Source organism: Notolabrus celidotus, chromosome 10 (assembly GCF_009762535.1).
Source record: "Notolabrus celidotus isolate fNotCel1 chromosome 10, fNotCel1.pri, whole genome shotgun sequence".
In the NCBI taxonomy this organism is placed as follows: Eukaryota; Metazoa; Chordata; class Actinopteri; order Labriformes; family Labridae; genus Notolabrus; species Notolabrus celidotus.
Window position 1 is genome coordinate 34130472 of NC_048281.1, and position 16925 is coordinate 34147396.

A 16925-nucleotide genomic window follows, 5' to 3' on the forward strand; every position below is an offset into this window, starting at 1 on the left:
GGCACAGCTGCACCTTGTTACTCACTCGTTCCTCTGTGTGTTGAAACCTCAGCTCTGTGCTCTGATCTGTTTGACTCCTACCTGTGGCATCTGCTGTCTGGGTGCTGAACGCCCTGAAGCTCTTTAACCTGGTTGATTCAGTTTCAGGGGAAATCACAACACTGACACAGCAGCTTCAAACAAAGTGACCCTTTTAATGAATCTGTTTATTTATACAAAGACATGATTCTGAAAGCTTTAAAACAAAGGTGGATGATCTGATCCTCAGTGTGAAGGTGAAACGTGTGCGTGCACGTGATATTTCACACATGATGGATGTCCGCTCTGAGCTGCTGCTGATTATTCAGAGTCTGACGGCCTCTTTGTCATCTGATAAAATGCATAATTCATCTTCACTTTACAGAGCAGGAAGCCAGGAGAATAGATAGTCACTTCCTCATTGTGTGTGTGTGCGTGTGTGTGTGTGGTGACGGTTAAACCAGGATGAATGGTGTGGACTTGTAGTGGTCTGTGTGTCCCTGAAGGCATCGTCTCCTTATACAGTCATGTTTGTGCTCGCAGACTAAACTGCAGCAGGCGACACATTCTTCAGTCTGCTGCTCGGAGCGAAGGAGCCACACCAGAGAGGAGAAAACAACCGCTTCTGTTTCATGTCATATCTCTATAATGAGCACATTTATATAAATATAAGCACCATATATCTCAGGACGATGGGATTCCAGGGACGAAAGGAGTTCATCTGTTAAGAGTGTAGAGGTCAGGGGAGTACGAACGCTGTGACGAAGCACTCAAAACTGAAACGACTTTACTGAATCACTATTTGAGTCTGTCGCGGTCAGTCTCTGCAAAAAATAAAGCCAGCAGTGATGCATTTAGAGGTGTTAATGTGAGAAGAGAACAAAAGTAAAGCTATTTTATTTTGCACAGTGCAACAACAACACCTTCAAATATAAGAAAAGAGTGCAGAAGACATAAGCAGCAACCATACATGCTGATTATGCTGCATTCACATATGCACATGCAACTCCTGAAAATGTCTCCTGAAATGCAAACATCTACAATGTTACAATGTTACAATGTCATTTAGCAGACGCTTTTATCCAAAGCGACGTACATACAAGAACAAGAACAACACAAGCAAAGATCTAGACAAGAGGAAACAAGGGTAACACTTTACAATAAGGGTCCCTTAATTAGCGTTAGTTAATGCATTAATAAGCAGTTAATTAATGTCCACTGCTCAGAGTTAATAAATACATTATTAAGCATTAATAAAAGTTACAAAACTTAATTAGTTAACCATTAGTGAATGCTTTCTGGACCCATATTGTAAAGTGTAACACATGCATCACTTAAGTAACACATTATAAATGCTAAACTGCCTCATAAGCATCAGCATAAGCGTGTGCATCACTTTTAAGTGTCCTCTGGAAACACTTCTGTTGTGTTGCTGTCTATTTGCAGCGCTTTTTTCTAATGTATTGTGTTGTGGTCTTTGCATCGCGTTTTCTAAATGCTGCGCATGTGTTGTCAAATTGATGAAGATGTTTTCTTAATTTTCTTGTGTTTTGTCTTTTTTGCATGTGTTTTCTTAAGTTGCAGTGCTGTGAGCTCTCAGGGCCACCGTACCTCTCTGTGCCAGTTGAGATGTTATCTGTGATTATCTGTTTTATTCTAAATAAAATGTGTTGAATTCTTTATATGTGTTGCTTCAACTACATTTCAACTCATTTTGCTTCAGTGTATGTGTTACCTAAGGGATACATGTGTTACACTTTACAATAAGGGTCCAAAAAGCATTCACTAATGCTTAATTAAGGTTAAGTAATGCTTATGAGGCAGTTTAGCATTTATAATGTGTTACTTAAGTGATGCATGTGTTACACTTTACAATAAGGGTCCAGAAAGCATTCACTAATAGTTAACTAATTAAGTTTTGTAACTTTTATTAATGCTTAATAATGTATTTATTAACTCTGAGCAGTGGACATTAATTAACTGCTTATTAATGCATTAACTAATGTGTTAGTTAATGTTAGGTAATACATTATAAAGATAATTAAACTAGTATTAAACTGTTAATTAATGCTTAATAATGCATTAACTAATGCTAATTAAGGGACCCTTATTGTAAAGTGTTACCGAAACAAGATCAGTGAGAGGAACAAAGAGCTTCAAGTCCATTTGGGTGCAGGTACTGCCAAGCAGTGTAAAGGCAATGCACAAAGTAAATAAGAAACATCTACAATGAAGCAACCAAACCATTTAAGACCTTCCATTATCATCATCAACAATTAACATCACCACAATAATGACCAAAGTACCAAGTGCTGGGTCACTCCAGACCTGAACACAGATTCCCAGAGTAGAGCAGGACAGTGTGAGTCAACTGTAGCTGGAAGACATGATCTGCCACTGGGGACAACAGTGGAGAACAGTCTAGCTAAGTGCATAGTGCTTCCTAAAGAGCTGGGTCTTTAGCTGTCTTTTGAAAGTAGAGAGGGACTCTGCAGATCGAATGGAGTTGGCCAAGTCATTTCACCATTTAGGGGGAACAGAGGAGAAGAGTCCAGCTAGTGATTTTGATTTTGAGGCCTTGTGTCCTGGAAGCACTAGGCGCTTTTCAGAGGCTGAGTGTAGCGGCCGAGAAGGGCAGTAGACCTGGATGAGGGGTTCCAGGTAAACTGGAGCAGTTTTGGTTCCTGCTTTGTAAGTCATGATTAGAGTTTTGTATCTGATGCGAGCTGCAACTGGAAGCCAGTGTAGTGAGATGAGCAGGGGAGTGACATGAGCTGTCTTAGGCTGGTTGAAGACCAGACGTGCTGCTGCTGGGTTCTGGATCATCTGCAGAGGTTTAACTGTGAATGCAGGGAGGCCTGCCAGTAGAGAGTTGCAGTAGTCAATGCGTGACATTACAAGAGCTTGAACCAGGAGCTGTGTTGCGTGTTCTGTCAGGCAGGGTCTGATCCTCTTGATGTTATAGAGGGAAAAACGGCAGGACCGAGCAATCGAGGCAACATGAACCTTGAAGGTTAGCTGGTCATCGATCATGACACACAGATTTCGGGCAGACTTAGTGGGCATGAGGTTTTGTGATCCAATCTGGATCTGTGGGTCCATAGTGGGACTGGCTGGAATGATAATAAGCTCAGTCTTGGACAGGTTGAGCTGTAGGTGACGTCTAAATATTTAACTGGACTTTTTCCCTGAGGAAAAGTCTTTGCATGGAATTTGCAGGTATCTTTGCAAGAAGTCGGGGTGAGCTGATGTAAGAATGCAGCCGATAGTGGAAGGGGTGATCTTCATGCACGTAACAAAGCTGCATCTTTCTCTTTCCTGCACCCAGCAATCTCTTTTTTACTCGTTCATTGATACTGTGAATATGTCCAATCACAATTGCATTGATGAAAGACAAAAAGACAAAGGCTGTTTTCAAAACCGCACACTACATACATAAGTACGTACTGCATACTGCATACTGCATACTGCATACTGCAGTAGCATGTAGTATGACTCTTCTGTTGGATCTGGTCTGCAGGATGCTGGGTCAGACGGCGCTGGATTTCCAGTTTCAGAAAGCGGAAGTGAACAACGGCCAAGCTGATAGCTTTCTTTAGCATCACTTATGATTTCAAAAGTTAAGACGTGGTTTGTATGACCCTTTTAATGATTTTCACAGCACCTAAAAACTGAGTCCCACTTATCATATATGGAAAAAAACGAAGGAGAACATTAGCGCTGTGCATTGTGGGAAACAACGCGAGGGAGACTGGTCTGCTTTGGACTGAAACATGTTCCTGAATCAGTACGACATCTGTGGAGTTTTGGCATACTGCAGATTTTGCTCTTGTTCACATACCACAAACTGAATTTTAGCCAAATCAGTACATACTGCTAGTATAGTAGGAGGTTTCAAAAACAGCCAAAGTCAGACTCTGCCTCATCCACCATCTTGGACATCATGTAAACATTATACCCTGACATCTGCCTCTTGAGACTCTGAACCCTTCTCATTCAACAGTGCAAACTTTACACTGTGAAGGACATTTTTTAGAGAAGGCTGTCCTGAAAACTTTGCATGAGTGAGAAGGACTCTGAAAGACTCTGGAAACACCTCTCATGACTTCTTCTCTTTGCTCCGCTCTGCACAGATGCTGTAACTTGGCGCTGCAGAGGTTTTCACTGACAGACAGCAGCTCCCCACCCCCACACCGAGAGGTCTCTGCTGTTCTATATTGTTCAGAGAACAGTGACACACACACGCACACACACTCAGAATGTACAGTGAGGAGGAGACAGTCATATATAGGTCATGCTCTTGTTGTTCTGAGACTCCAAACAATGCTCGGCTTATCACTCGTCTGAAGGCAGAACAACAGCTGCAGGAGGGAGCGAGCTGATCAGCAGGGACCAACCCTTTCAGTCACAAACCTCCAGCAGACTGGGGCTGTGAGCTCAGTTTGATTAGATCATCAGATTATACATTCTGGAGTTTTGTTTAAATCAGAGTAAGCATATCTGTAGATTATTCACAATAATCTGACATCATGGGTCAGTGAATCCAAATTTTAAGTTTGTCTTGGAGAGGCAGGTGATGCAAACGAAATGGGTTCAGTCTTAGAGAGGCTGGTTTGACTTATTTATCACCTTAGAGAGATCTTCCAGTAGTTAAGTCACCGGGCTGGGCGACTCAGAATATTCATTTTGTTTAAATCATGACAAAGATGATCAACTTTGGTTCTAAATCTGCAGTTTGTAGACCAGACACAAAGATCAGGATCAGGATCAGGTCCACTGCTTGATAGATTTACAAAAATTTGAATTTAATTTGGTGTTATGGTGCAAAAATGCAGAATTAGAAAATTGTAGAGCATCAAAAAAACAGAACTCCCAATGTGAATATAGTCGAAGAGAATATGCAGAACAAAAACAGATTTAAAAATATAAAAACAGCACACCTAAAAATGATTAAAAGGTGAAGTGGAAGAGAGAGATGGATGTATGTGAACACAGCAATCCCACTTTGATGCAGAACAAAACTAAAGAGCTGAGATCTCCAACAAGAGATGGTCTCAGCTCACGTTAGATCGAACCCTGGAGCAGTTTTTCACATGATGCAACCAACAGGAACAAACAGCTGTTTGACTCATTACACTAATAGCATTAGGCTAGGAGTAACAGATCCTCCTCCGTCTGCTGAGATGGTGATGTAACTTCTGTAACATTTGACGAATACGCTCATCCGCCCGAACGTCGATGAGCCATTTGACCTCCTCACGGCTCCGAGTCAAATACGAGTCAATCTACTGGTAGCTTAACTGGCTAACGTTAGCTGGTGTCTTGGAGCCGGTTGACCGTGTGAACTGGTGACTCTTAGCTGGATGTGTCTCTCCTTAATGCCTTCAGTGTCTCATTAAAGACATATGTGATGAGTGTATTAAATTAAATTAGGATACATTCAGGAGGACTTCTTCTGTGTTTCAACAGTTGTTATAACTCATAGAGTGTATATAAAATGGATGTAGTCTCCGTGACATCACCCATCTGTTTCTGAAGCGCTGTTTTGAAGCCAATCGTCGGCGGGTGCCATATTGGAAATGCTGAACTCAACCTAACTTTATCCAAGCTAGTGTGAGGTAAAGAGGCGGGCCTATAGCCAAGTCAGCCACGCCCATATTTGGGCAAAACTTGTAAGTTTAATATCTTCAAAAATACAGAGTTATGATTAAATCCGGCCCCCTGTACAGTGTGTGCTGATAGAGAAATGAGCTCTTCAGACTTAAACTGTTTTTTGAACCAGGCTGTAAACATGTTTATTTCTGCTGCAAATATCGTCTTCTTTGAATGGGTGTGTATGTGGTTTCTGGTGTTTCTGCAGCCAGCCTCTAGTGGACACTCAATGAACTGCAGTTTACAACACTTCCACATGAGCTTCATCTTCTAAGACCGGAGGTTGCGGCTTGGGCCACACGCCACAAACTGTTTACCCTAAAGTGATGTTTGAAGCTATTTTGTAAGATTTCCAAACATGGCGGACGATGGTATGTTTGTCAAATTAAATGTTGCTAGCCGCTTAGCTACCTGGTAGACAGTCTAAAGGTAAGAAAACAATTGGAAAACAGACAACTTTTTAAAGACAGCTGGAGACAGGATCCCAGAGTCTGCTGGTAGACGATAACAAATTTCTAACAACAGCTGAGCTAGCACCACCAGCCTTCAGTCCCCCTTGCAGATGAACATCTGAATACTTGTGCTCTTTATGCATTACTCAGGTTTGGTGGTTACATGTATCGACTATATATTCAAATGGACGCCACACGTATTATTGACCGTAAAGCCAAAATATTTAGAGCTCCCCCTGCTGGCTGGAGTCAGTACAGGTCACAGACCCGGCCCACGTGATGTTAACAGTCGGAACAGATGTGTCAAATTAAAAAACACGTCAAATAATTAATTCTTCTGTCATTAAAGTTAGTTCTTATCATGCTAGTTATGTAATTTTAAAAACAGGGGATGTGACGTCATGATTGACGACTCTGTTGACCAATGAGGGCTCCTTGTGTGCACGCCTCAGCTGCACCAGCGTGATGTGTCAGCGCCCATGGAGTGGAGGCAGTCTGTTCTATAACAGTCATTGGTTTTATTCAAGTTTACAAACAACTTTATCTCCATTTTATAGATCATAAAAGTGATGAAGCACGCCGCGCTAAGAGATGCCGTGCTTGTTTACATCCGGGTTGTAGATCATTACAGCAGTGCCTACTAACTGAAGCAACAGCCTCGGCTTGTGAAGGGTGGCTGCACTCAGCTTAGACACAACATATGAGCAGCCTCTCAGGCCAATAACAATAAGATATTGATCATTAGTTTAATCGACTAGTAATCCTGCTGCCAACTAGCGAGGGTGATGACGTTTAATCGACTGAAAGCGCACATCCCTAATTCCTCGCAGCAGAGGTTTTAATGTTCGGTGGGAACATCCTAACTGAAAACCAAAAGAGCAAAACCCCAACATAATGTGCTTCTTGTTTCCCTCCAGGCTTAAAGTCAGAATAAGTTGCAGATTGTCACCCTCCTCCCCCCTTTATTCCTCCCCTCCTCCCCCCTCCCCCCTCTTTGTTGGTGTCTCCCTCTTCTCTCCAATTATCCTCTTAGAGCAGAACAGAGGCGTCTCTGCTGGAGCAAAACAAACTGCTGATTACAGAGCAGCGTGTCTTTGTGCTGCTTCAATCACTGCAGAAATTAAAAGATAATAAGCTGACAGTGTAAAAGCTCTCAGGCTGAACAGGCCGCTCTGTTTCTCACTCTTTAATTGTCTCCGGAGGGCTCCGTGTTTGTGGAAACATCCACGCTCAACCTGGTGGGTCTGAAAACCTTCGTGTGGAGTTCGGATTTTTCTGGAAACACGAGAAAATATGAAGAATTAAGTTTTTATGTGCATTTAAATAAAAGAGAGGACCTTGGACTGCTTCTTTGAGACATTATGTTCTGATTCTCTTGATGCTAAATTCATCTAAATCTGTCGGTCAGAAAGCACCAAATAAAATAAACATGTTTACAGCCTGGTACAAAAACCCGCCTTGGTATCTCTATTTGTTCACACAGTTGGGGGTTAATGACTTTTTCGCCTCGACCTAACTAGCGGCATGATTGATTCACATGATAGCCGTGATAGCAAGGAACTAAGGCCTCATCTCCTTGGCTCCTGATTGGTCGACCAAAGGTCAGCTTGAGTCAGCATTTTAGGATGTTTTTGTTTGCTTTCTTCAGATTCAGATAAAATGATTCCCTCAGGTCGTTTTGCGTTCACACTGCATTCACTAGCAAGGACCACGCCACACAAGGATATAAGTTGAACATTTAATGAATTAGTTGTGCGTGGTGTGCCCAGCAGAAGGAGACTCAGGATGGGGGTTCCGTCTCAGCGTTATCCTGCCGGAGCTGATCTTGACCCAGGTTGTACCTGGAAGTAGACAGGGCACAGAAGGAGCGAGCACGAGATGAGTAGGAGAGGGCAAGGAAATAGGTTAAGGGCAGGAGAGTAAGGTGAGGGAGGGTGGGTTGAAGAATCACGGACAAGCAGTTGGAGTAGGCTGGCTACGTTTAAGAAGGCTTGTCAGGTGATTGAGGGTGTGGTTTAGGCGTGGTCCTGCTCCCGAATCTAAGTTAACACCTTAACTTCATATACTGCAAAGCCAAATCACACAGCACCGCAGGGCTGCCTGTACCTCATCACGTAGGTAAACTAATGCCATGCACAGTGGCCTTACTTTGCAGAGAGGGAAGCCGGTGTTATGGTTTGAATAGTGACCGTGTTAACTGGTGACCTCCATAGGTCAATCAGGAGAGACAGTTTGAAGATTAAATGTTATTTAAAACAACTGAATGAATGATGAAACTTGACAGAAATCTTTGGCGTAAAGACTCAATGGGGATAATTTTGTGAGTGTAGGATGTGTGAATTTGGCAGCAGAAGAAATCCCCCTAGAGTACAGACACTGGTGGTGGTGGTTGATGAATCCTAGGAGCTGAAGACTTGCAGAGACCAGGTGGAGACGGGGAGGTGGAGGGGTGCGCGCCATCAATGCAAGAAGGAACTAGCTGGAGAGAGAGACAAATTCAAAAGTATAGCAGAAAGTTGATAGGTTGACGATAAGGGCGTGCCACTGAGCTATTGGATGACGCAGCTGCTGATTAACCAATGACAGCTCCGGAGCGTGCAGCTGGAAGCGGGTGAGGAGAGTTAAACAACTGCTGATTGCTTTTATAGTCTTCCTGTCTGAACTTTCGCTAGAGCTACATTTACAACAAGCAGCAACCTCAGGTCTAAAAATATGAGTCCAATGCGGAAGTGTTATAAACTGCAGTTCATCGAGTGTCCACTTGAGGCTAGCTCCAGGAGTACCAGAAACCACATACACACCCATTCAAAGAAGCCGATCTTTACAGCAGAAATAAACATGTTTACAGCCTGGTTCAAAAGACGAGTGTAGTCTGGATAGCTCATTTATTGACCGGCACACACTGTACAGGGGGGGGGGGATTTTTTTCTAACACAGCAATTTCAAAGGTATTAAGATTACAAGTCTTCCAATGAGAGGCACAGCTGACTTGATTGACAGGCGGGAACACTGTAGCTGTTGGCTAGGAGCCTCAAAGCCCGCCTCTTTACCTCAAACTAGCTCGACAGCGAACACTCTGAACCTTGAGAGACTGAGATTCCACAAAGAAGACAGAGGAAGTGTGTTCAATAAGATCTGGGACCCTTTGCTGAACTTTCTTCGTGGCACACATTAAAGGGGACATATCACGCTTTTTTCATCAACATATATTGGTCTAAGAGGTCCCCAAAACATGTCTTTAAAGTTTATGCTCAAAAAAACACTTTGAAATCAGATTTTGGTCTGCCTGAAAAACCCTCTTCTTCATTCCTCATCAGAACACTCTGTTTTCTCTCTGACCACGCCCCCTCAGGAAGTGGGTGTGCCTCGGCTCTCCAGCACGTTGATCTAATGTTTACATGTTGGCTGAATATACACGGCTGCGTGATCGCGTTACTTCAACCCTCTGAATCTGATCCTGACGGAGAGGCGCCTGTAGCAGGACCTTTCTGAACGATTGGTCATAGATTTAGTGTTTCTTGTTGTTTTATTTATCAGTATGTAGACGTGTGTCTTGGTACACAGCTACGAACATGTAGCTATGCTAACTAGCGCTAGCACTTATCCATGATAAATAAAAATCATCCACTAGATCTTCAAATCTGCAGACGTGGGGAGTCAAACCGACCTCTGCCAGAAAGGCAGCAGGACCTTTTATGAAGGATTGGTCACAGATTTAGTGTTTCTTGTTGTTTTATTTGTCAGTATGTCGACGTGTGTCTTGGTACACAGCTACAGCTACAGCTACAGCTACAGCTACAGCTACAGCTACAGCTACAGCTACAGCTACAGCTACAGCTACAGCTACAGCTACAGCTACAGCTACAGCTACAGCTACAGCTACAGCTACAGCTACAGCTACAGCTACAGCTACAGCTAGCTTTTATTTTTTAAGTTTTGCTTTGTTTGTGTGTTGTCAAGTCTGTATTTTCTATGTTTATAAAAGCAATAAATATATTTTCAAAAAAAAAAAAAACTAGCTCGACAGCAGCAATATGGCCGCTTCTGGTTGATGGTTGATGGTGAATGAATCTGAAGGTGTTAACTTAAATTCAGGAGCAGGACCACGCCTAAACCACACCCTCAATCACCTGACAAGCCTACTTAAACGTAGCCAGCCTACTCCAACTGTTTGTCCAAGATTCTTCAACCCACCCTCCCTCACCTTACTCTACTGCATTTAACCTATTTCCTTGTCCTCTCCTACTCAACTCGTGCTCGCTCCTTCTGTGCCCCTGTCTACTTCCAGGTACAACCTGGGCCAAGATCAGCTCCGGCAGGATAACGCTGAGACGGAACCCTCATCCTGAGTCTCCTTCTACTGGGCCACACTACGCACAGCTAATTCATTAAATGTTCAAACTTATATCCTTGTGTGGCGTGGTCCTTGCTAGTGAATGTGGTTCTCAGGTGAGTCCACAGCAGAACAGATTCTTGTGTTGTTTTGAAGCACGCACACTGTGATGTTTTGGCTTCACTTTTGGGGAGCTGTCACGTCGTCCATCTTTTAAAACCGAACCGAAGCAAAAATGTTTTGCTATGTCGCTCACTCTTTGCCTGAATGCACCAAAACATCACAGTTTAGGTAGAGTGAGTTCAACTAGTCCAGTATGTTGAGTGCATTTTTGAAATAACTTGATGTTTAATGAATGAATCAATCTATGAGCTCTTCCCTGAGATGACTTTTCCTCTTGTGCACCATCATCTGGTTTCTGTACAGTGAAACATCCCTGCAGCTTAAATCAGGAACACATTTCTCTGGAGGATGAGTATATTTGGACGCTCATGCACTGCTGCACTCGTGGCTGCCTTACGTTACTGCAGCAGCACGTTTCACACAGACGCAGGGTCAGCTGAGGAGAGGAGCCGGCCTGCCTTCATTCCTTATCTGAATTTACATTAACAGTGAATCACTCAGGTCACCATGCAGCTTTTATTTAATAATTACTGGATAAATTGTTGAATTTGCGTGTGTGAGGTCGAGATAAACTTCCAAACATTGCCCAATGATGCAGGATTGTTAATGGTCTTTGTCTGCGGGGTTCAGCTGAAGTTTAATCACTGCAGTAAACACACACCGAGACAGCAGATAATAACGCTTCACTAAAGCTGGGGCCATCCAGGAATGTGCTTCATTTTATAAATAACCATAAAGGCAGGAATATGTTATCCTGAATCGAACCCCACGAATAAAAGATGTAGAATATTTCAGGCTGACTTTTGGGGGGAGTTATGCACAGAGAGGTTTCCTGCAGGCATGAAATACTCTGCTTTAAATATTTAATTCACTTCATACATCATATAGCTGCAGCGCAGAGATAATGCAGAATGGACAGAATACAGAGGGGTACTCTTCTTCTTCTTCTGCATTTAAATGATGTAGGTTAATTCATCAAACAAAGGGACTCAGATGTGTTACTGCTTCCTGTCAGAGTCGACGCTCTCTGCTGCTGAAGCTGCAGACGGCTGCATGAAGGGAAATCTGTTTCCTAAATCTCTGAGGGTAGACTGGGTTGGTGCTGCTGTACTGTTGCCATAGTGACAGGGAGTCCTGAGATGACAGGACTTTGTGTGTTTTTTTATTATTTTGGAGTCTGTCATGAAGGAGAATCGAGCTCACGGCGATCCTCAGCGTGAAGCAGCAGCCGAACATGAAAACACATGTTGGTGTTCCCTCACTGACATGTGAGGAGTTCAATTAGTTTTACAGCTGCAGCAGTCAACAACCAATCAACAGTCAGTCAACAATGAAGAAACAGTCAGTCAACAACCGTCCTTTATGTTGAGGCCGTAGAGTTCTGCAAGAGGGGAGCATATGTCCTCGACTGGATCTGCATCTTCACCTTCACCACAGTGTTTGTGCAAACGCTCCATCTTTTTAAGCCATAGATTAACTTGTTGACATCAGCAGAGTGGCTCCAGATGCTGCGATGCATCTCACCTGCCAGAAATAATAAATGAAGAAGACGAGGAGGAAGGAGGACTCATCTGGTGTGAGTGTAAACAACAACAATAGAAGAAGTCAGACGGTAAAGGAAGACTCTGGATGAACTGCTCCTCTAAGTCATAACAGTAATATTTGACATCATTAGAAGGTCATTCTGAGCCAGATTGCTGCTGTCCAGCTAGTGTGACACAAAGAGGCGGGCTTTGAGCCTCCTCGCCAACAGCTACAGTGTTCCCGCCTGTCAATCAAGTCAGCTGTGCCTCTCATTGGAAGACTTGTAATCTCACTGTCTTTGAAATTACCACATTATGAAAAAATTCACCCCCCGTACAGTTTGAGCCGATCGAGAAATGAGCTATCCAGACTACACTTGTTTTTTGAACCAGACTGTAAACATGTTTATTTCTGCTGTAAAGATCAGCTTCTTGGAATGGGTGTGTGTGTGTGGTTTCCAGTACTTCCAGAGCCAGCCTCAAGCGGATCCTCAATTAACTGCAGTTTTTAACACTTCCGCATTGGACTCATATTTTTAGATCAGAGGTTGCCGCTTGGTAAAACCTAATATCTGAGAAGAAGCTACGCCTGAAAGATGAATGCAGTCGAGTCAAAAGTGCAATATTCACGCCTGAGAGGAGGAGAGGTGCAAAATGCATGACAAGTTCTTGCACTAAGTATGTTTTACTGATATTGATGATGTTCTAAACTGATTAAGGAACAAATTAATCAGTGAATCTTTTGTTTTGTTGCAGAAGAAAACATTTGCATGTCTGATTCTTGTTCATTGAATTTAAATTGTTGCTGTTTTTTGCAAACTAAAGCTGCAGGAATAAAATATTCACTTTCATGCATGTAGAGATGCTGATTTGTTTCTTGTGTTTGAACACATGCACACCTTCTTCTGCTCAAGCTGCTTAGATTATTGCATCAAGACTGACATGAAGGTCACAACATTAATGTGAAAGACTGGACACATAACAGATGATTTTAAAAGTCAGAGTTATTCCACCAAATTTTCCTGTCCTTTCCTCAATTCTTCTTTCAAGAAATGGATCATAACTTGTCTTTTCTTTGCATTATTCACACTTCATCTTAACCTGCTGTCATTTTCTGCAAATTCAAGATCAGAGTGAGAATATTTCATCTGCAAATTGGGAGAAAAGTTGCATAGAATAAAACAAAACATCCAGTCAGAGAGAAGCTGCTCTTTGCAGCGGTCTCATTGCTCTCACAAACAGCATGTAGCATGTATTTTAACCCTTCTCTAATCATTTATGGATCACAACATTCTCAGATTAATTAGTAATAAGAAATGTAAACTCTAATGGATGCAGACTCACAACATCCCCCCCTAAACTCAGAGCAGAAACTCTCTCCCTGAACCGAGCTCCACATTGTGTTTCAAACAGCAGCTGCACAAGCAAAACAGTCTCCCTCTGTCCATCCAAAAATAACAGCACGATAAAGTCTGCATTAATCAGACAGCAGTGAGGAGGAACTGACAGCGCTCACAAGACAAACACCAACATACTGATGAGTTCTGGTCCGGGTTTGTTGCTGCTGTAGACGCTGCTCTGCGCCGCAATGCAGATCCATAAATTTCACAAACGAGCTCCGGCTCTGCTGAGAGACTTTTAAAGGGGAATTCATCCCGGGATGAACCTGGGCCTTTCTTCATCAGAGAACTAAATGAGTAAGAGAGATGACAAGATGCAGAATGTATCCTGTAGGTGAGTTCATCCTGCAGCAGGGAGACCAGCTGTGTGGATGCGAAGGTATACTTAATGCAAGGACAGTTCTTGTTTTTGACCCTGACAGGCTCAGATTGTTATTCTGAGTTTCTGACAACATTACAGACAAGATCCCTGCAGAGAGAGAGCTCTAAGTCAGAGAGGAAGATGACTTTTTGGCTGTTTTTGTGCTCCTCAGAGCCACCAGACTCCATTCACAAAAACTGTAATGTAACCTCACAGAGAACAGAAGCTGCAGCTACTTTTTCTTCTTGTTTTATGTCACACAAGATCAAAAATACACACCACAGTGATTTGTTGATGCAGCAGAGGCTCCTGTGCTCTGTGAGGTAGAATTACTGTCTTTGTCAGTGGAGTCTGGTGGCTTTTGTAGACAGAGACATAAGGGCTGCTTCTGGTTAAAAATAAGCATCTTGCACAATGACAACTTTGCAGGAGATGGATCGTTATGTTTGACACAATGTGGATGAAATTGCAGCCATTGCAGCATATTTATGGCTGCAGGGTGAAGAAATGTGTCTATTTATGTGCCAGAATATGCAAAAATTAGCACCCAGGTTTAAAAATACAAGAATTAACCTCATGCATTTGACCCTCTGCATGCTCCTTATGACCTATGACCTCTAAGTCCACACCTTCAGGTAAAGGAAGCAGTTTTATGCATGTTGAATCAAGCTTGTGGAGTGATTTCCTTCCGTGCTGCCACATTAACCTCCACATTTTCATATGAATTCATAAAATAAAGAACAGCAAATCAAATTCAGGATTTTCAATCTTTTAATATTCCAAAAATACTTCAATTTTGGCTTCTTAGTACATAAACCACCTGATCTGCTCCTCTATGAATACAGTGTCGCTCTCTACTGTCTGTTAGGAAATAAAAGTGCAAAGTAGTGAACTCTGAGTCCTCGGTCCACCACGCAGAGTGAAAGGCTACTTCAATGCTCCAGAAACAGTCGAATGACATCCAACACTGATGTCTGTTAAAAAAAACAACAACCAAAGGGCAGCAGGGACACGTGACCCCCTGAGCCTCGTGCAAAATCAAACATGTGTCTCTGCAGGGGAAGTCAAAACCATCAGAGTCCTGCAGCAGGAGCTTCTTCAGCAGCAGCAGAGGAACAGGCCAGCCTGCTCCTCTTCCTCCTCCTCTTCCTCCTGCTGCTGAGCTGAAGTCAAGTTTATGTTCTGTCTTTATTTGGTTATTTCATGTGTTTCAAACCTGCAGAAGCAATATTCAGCAGCTTCAGTCACACAGCTTTAATCCAAACAGGAGGATCAAACAAATCACTGCAGAGTGAACCTGTGGAGGGACCAGAACTCCTCACAGGAAAAACCAGTCCTCAAGAGTCAGCTTCTGTTACCGCTTCTTCTTCTGCTTCAGGGACTTCCTCCTCTTCAGGATCATCTCATACAGCTTGTCCATGCCCTCGTGCAGACCCTCACCTATGATGGCACAGGCAGGCTGGATGTGGTATGTGGTGGAGGGGGTGAGCTCGTGCAGGGCCAGCTGCTTCTCTATGTCCGCCACAGGCAGAGACTTGGGCAGGTCCTGTTTGTTGGCGATGACGAGCAGAGGGGTTCCCTGATTCTCTGCGAACTTAGTCACTTTGTGCAACTCAGTCTTTGCCTCCTCGAGTCTGTCCACGTCCACAGAGTCCACCACGTATATGATCCCGTCCGTGCAGCGGCTGTAGGACTTCCACAGGGGCCTCAGCTTCTCCTGACCCCCCACGTCCCAGAAGTGGCAGCTGATGCCCTTCGCAGTGCCGTTACTGAGACGGATCTTCTCTGTGTTGAACCCGATCGTGGGGACCGTGTTCACGAATTCATTGAACTTGAGTCTGTAGAGGACGGTGGTCTTCCCCGCAGAGTCCAGACCCAGCATGACGATGTGGAGGGACTGGAAGGCGGAGATGTTGGAGAAGCTGTTGCCCATTTTCTGCAGCTGATGGAGGTTAGACCCCCTCCTCTGGTCCAGAACACAATAATAAGCTACTGTGGTCAGGTGGCGCGCATTAATCCCTGTGCTGCTGAAGGTGTAGAATCCCCCAGATCTGGATCAGGCCCTCTTGATGTGGATCCGCTCCTCTGTGGCCCTCAGCGTCAGAAGGGGACGCGGTGCGCCTCAGCAGGACGCAGCGCGCCGTTCATTAGTATTCTCCTCACGCGCTCACATCCATTTGGCGACGAGGAAAGCTCCACAGAGAAAACCCTTCTCAGGACAGAGAGACCACAACCTGAGAGAGCACCCTCTAGACCCAGAGTCCGTCCTCAGAGTCAAACAGTCGCTCTGGTCTTTGGCGCACAGTCAGATCCACCTCTCAGGGTTCTGCACGCGCCCTGCTCCGGTGATTAAACCCGGAGAATCACGTCCACGGAGAGTCCACAGTCCTGTCCTCGCGCTCCACGCTCCACGCTCCTGTCCTCGCGCTGCCGCTGCTGCTCTGAAGTGAAGCTGGAAACACGAGACCGCAACACAAGAGGCGGCCCCGCATCGCTCCACCCCGCCGGGACATGTGCCAATGAGGCAGCCTCACGAGCTGCTGTGCTGAGCCCCAGTTACACACACACACACACACACACACACACGCACGCACACGCACGCACGCGCGCGCACACACACACTGCAGGTCCAAACTTCCTCACTTTGCACGTTTGTCAGCTCTCATCATATTTCCTTTATTGTGAAAGAAGAACAAACTCTTGTAATCTGTTACAATCTGCAGGATTACACATCAACAACATCATGTGTGTGAAATAAAGGAGTTTCCATTGTGCTCCTCTTCAGGGGTCAATGATAGGTAAGTGCGCCACCTGCTGGCTCAAAGTGGCAATTACAGGGAAGACAAAGTTGTTTTACAGATTTAAAGGAAACTACCAAGAAGAAGAAAAAAGTGAATGTTCTAGATTTGAATGTTATTAACCCTAGAACACTAACTATTATTTATTATTATTATTATTATTATTATTATTATTATTATTATTTTAATCATTGCTTTATATATTTATATATTTATTTATTGTATTCATCTGATCATGTTAACTCTACCTTATCTTTAACTTTTC

General features: G+C 43.7%; 1 protein-coding gene across 1 annotated transcript; it reads right to left on the minus strand.

Annotated features, from left to right (window-relative positions):
- Nucleotides 1–14615: 14615 nt before the first annotated feature.
- On the minus strand, nucleotides 14616–16414 carry LOC117820444 (ADP-ribosylation factor-like protein 4C). Its single transcript, XM_034694212.1, has one exon. It carries the CDS (start codon nucleotides 15793–15795, stop codon nucleotides 15217–15219), a length of 579 nt encoding a protein of 192 aa, XP_034550103.1. The 5' UTR covers nucleotides 15796–16414; the 3' UTR covers nucleotides 14616–15216.
- Nucleotides 16415–16925: the final 511 nt, after the last annotated feature.

Excerpts from the sequence above, each read along its gene's own strand:
- LOC117820444 (XM_034694212.1), bottom strand. The coding sequence starts at position 15,795 with ATGGGCAACAGCTTCTCCAACATCTCCGCCTTCCAGTCCCTCCACATC.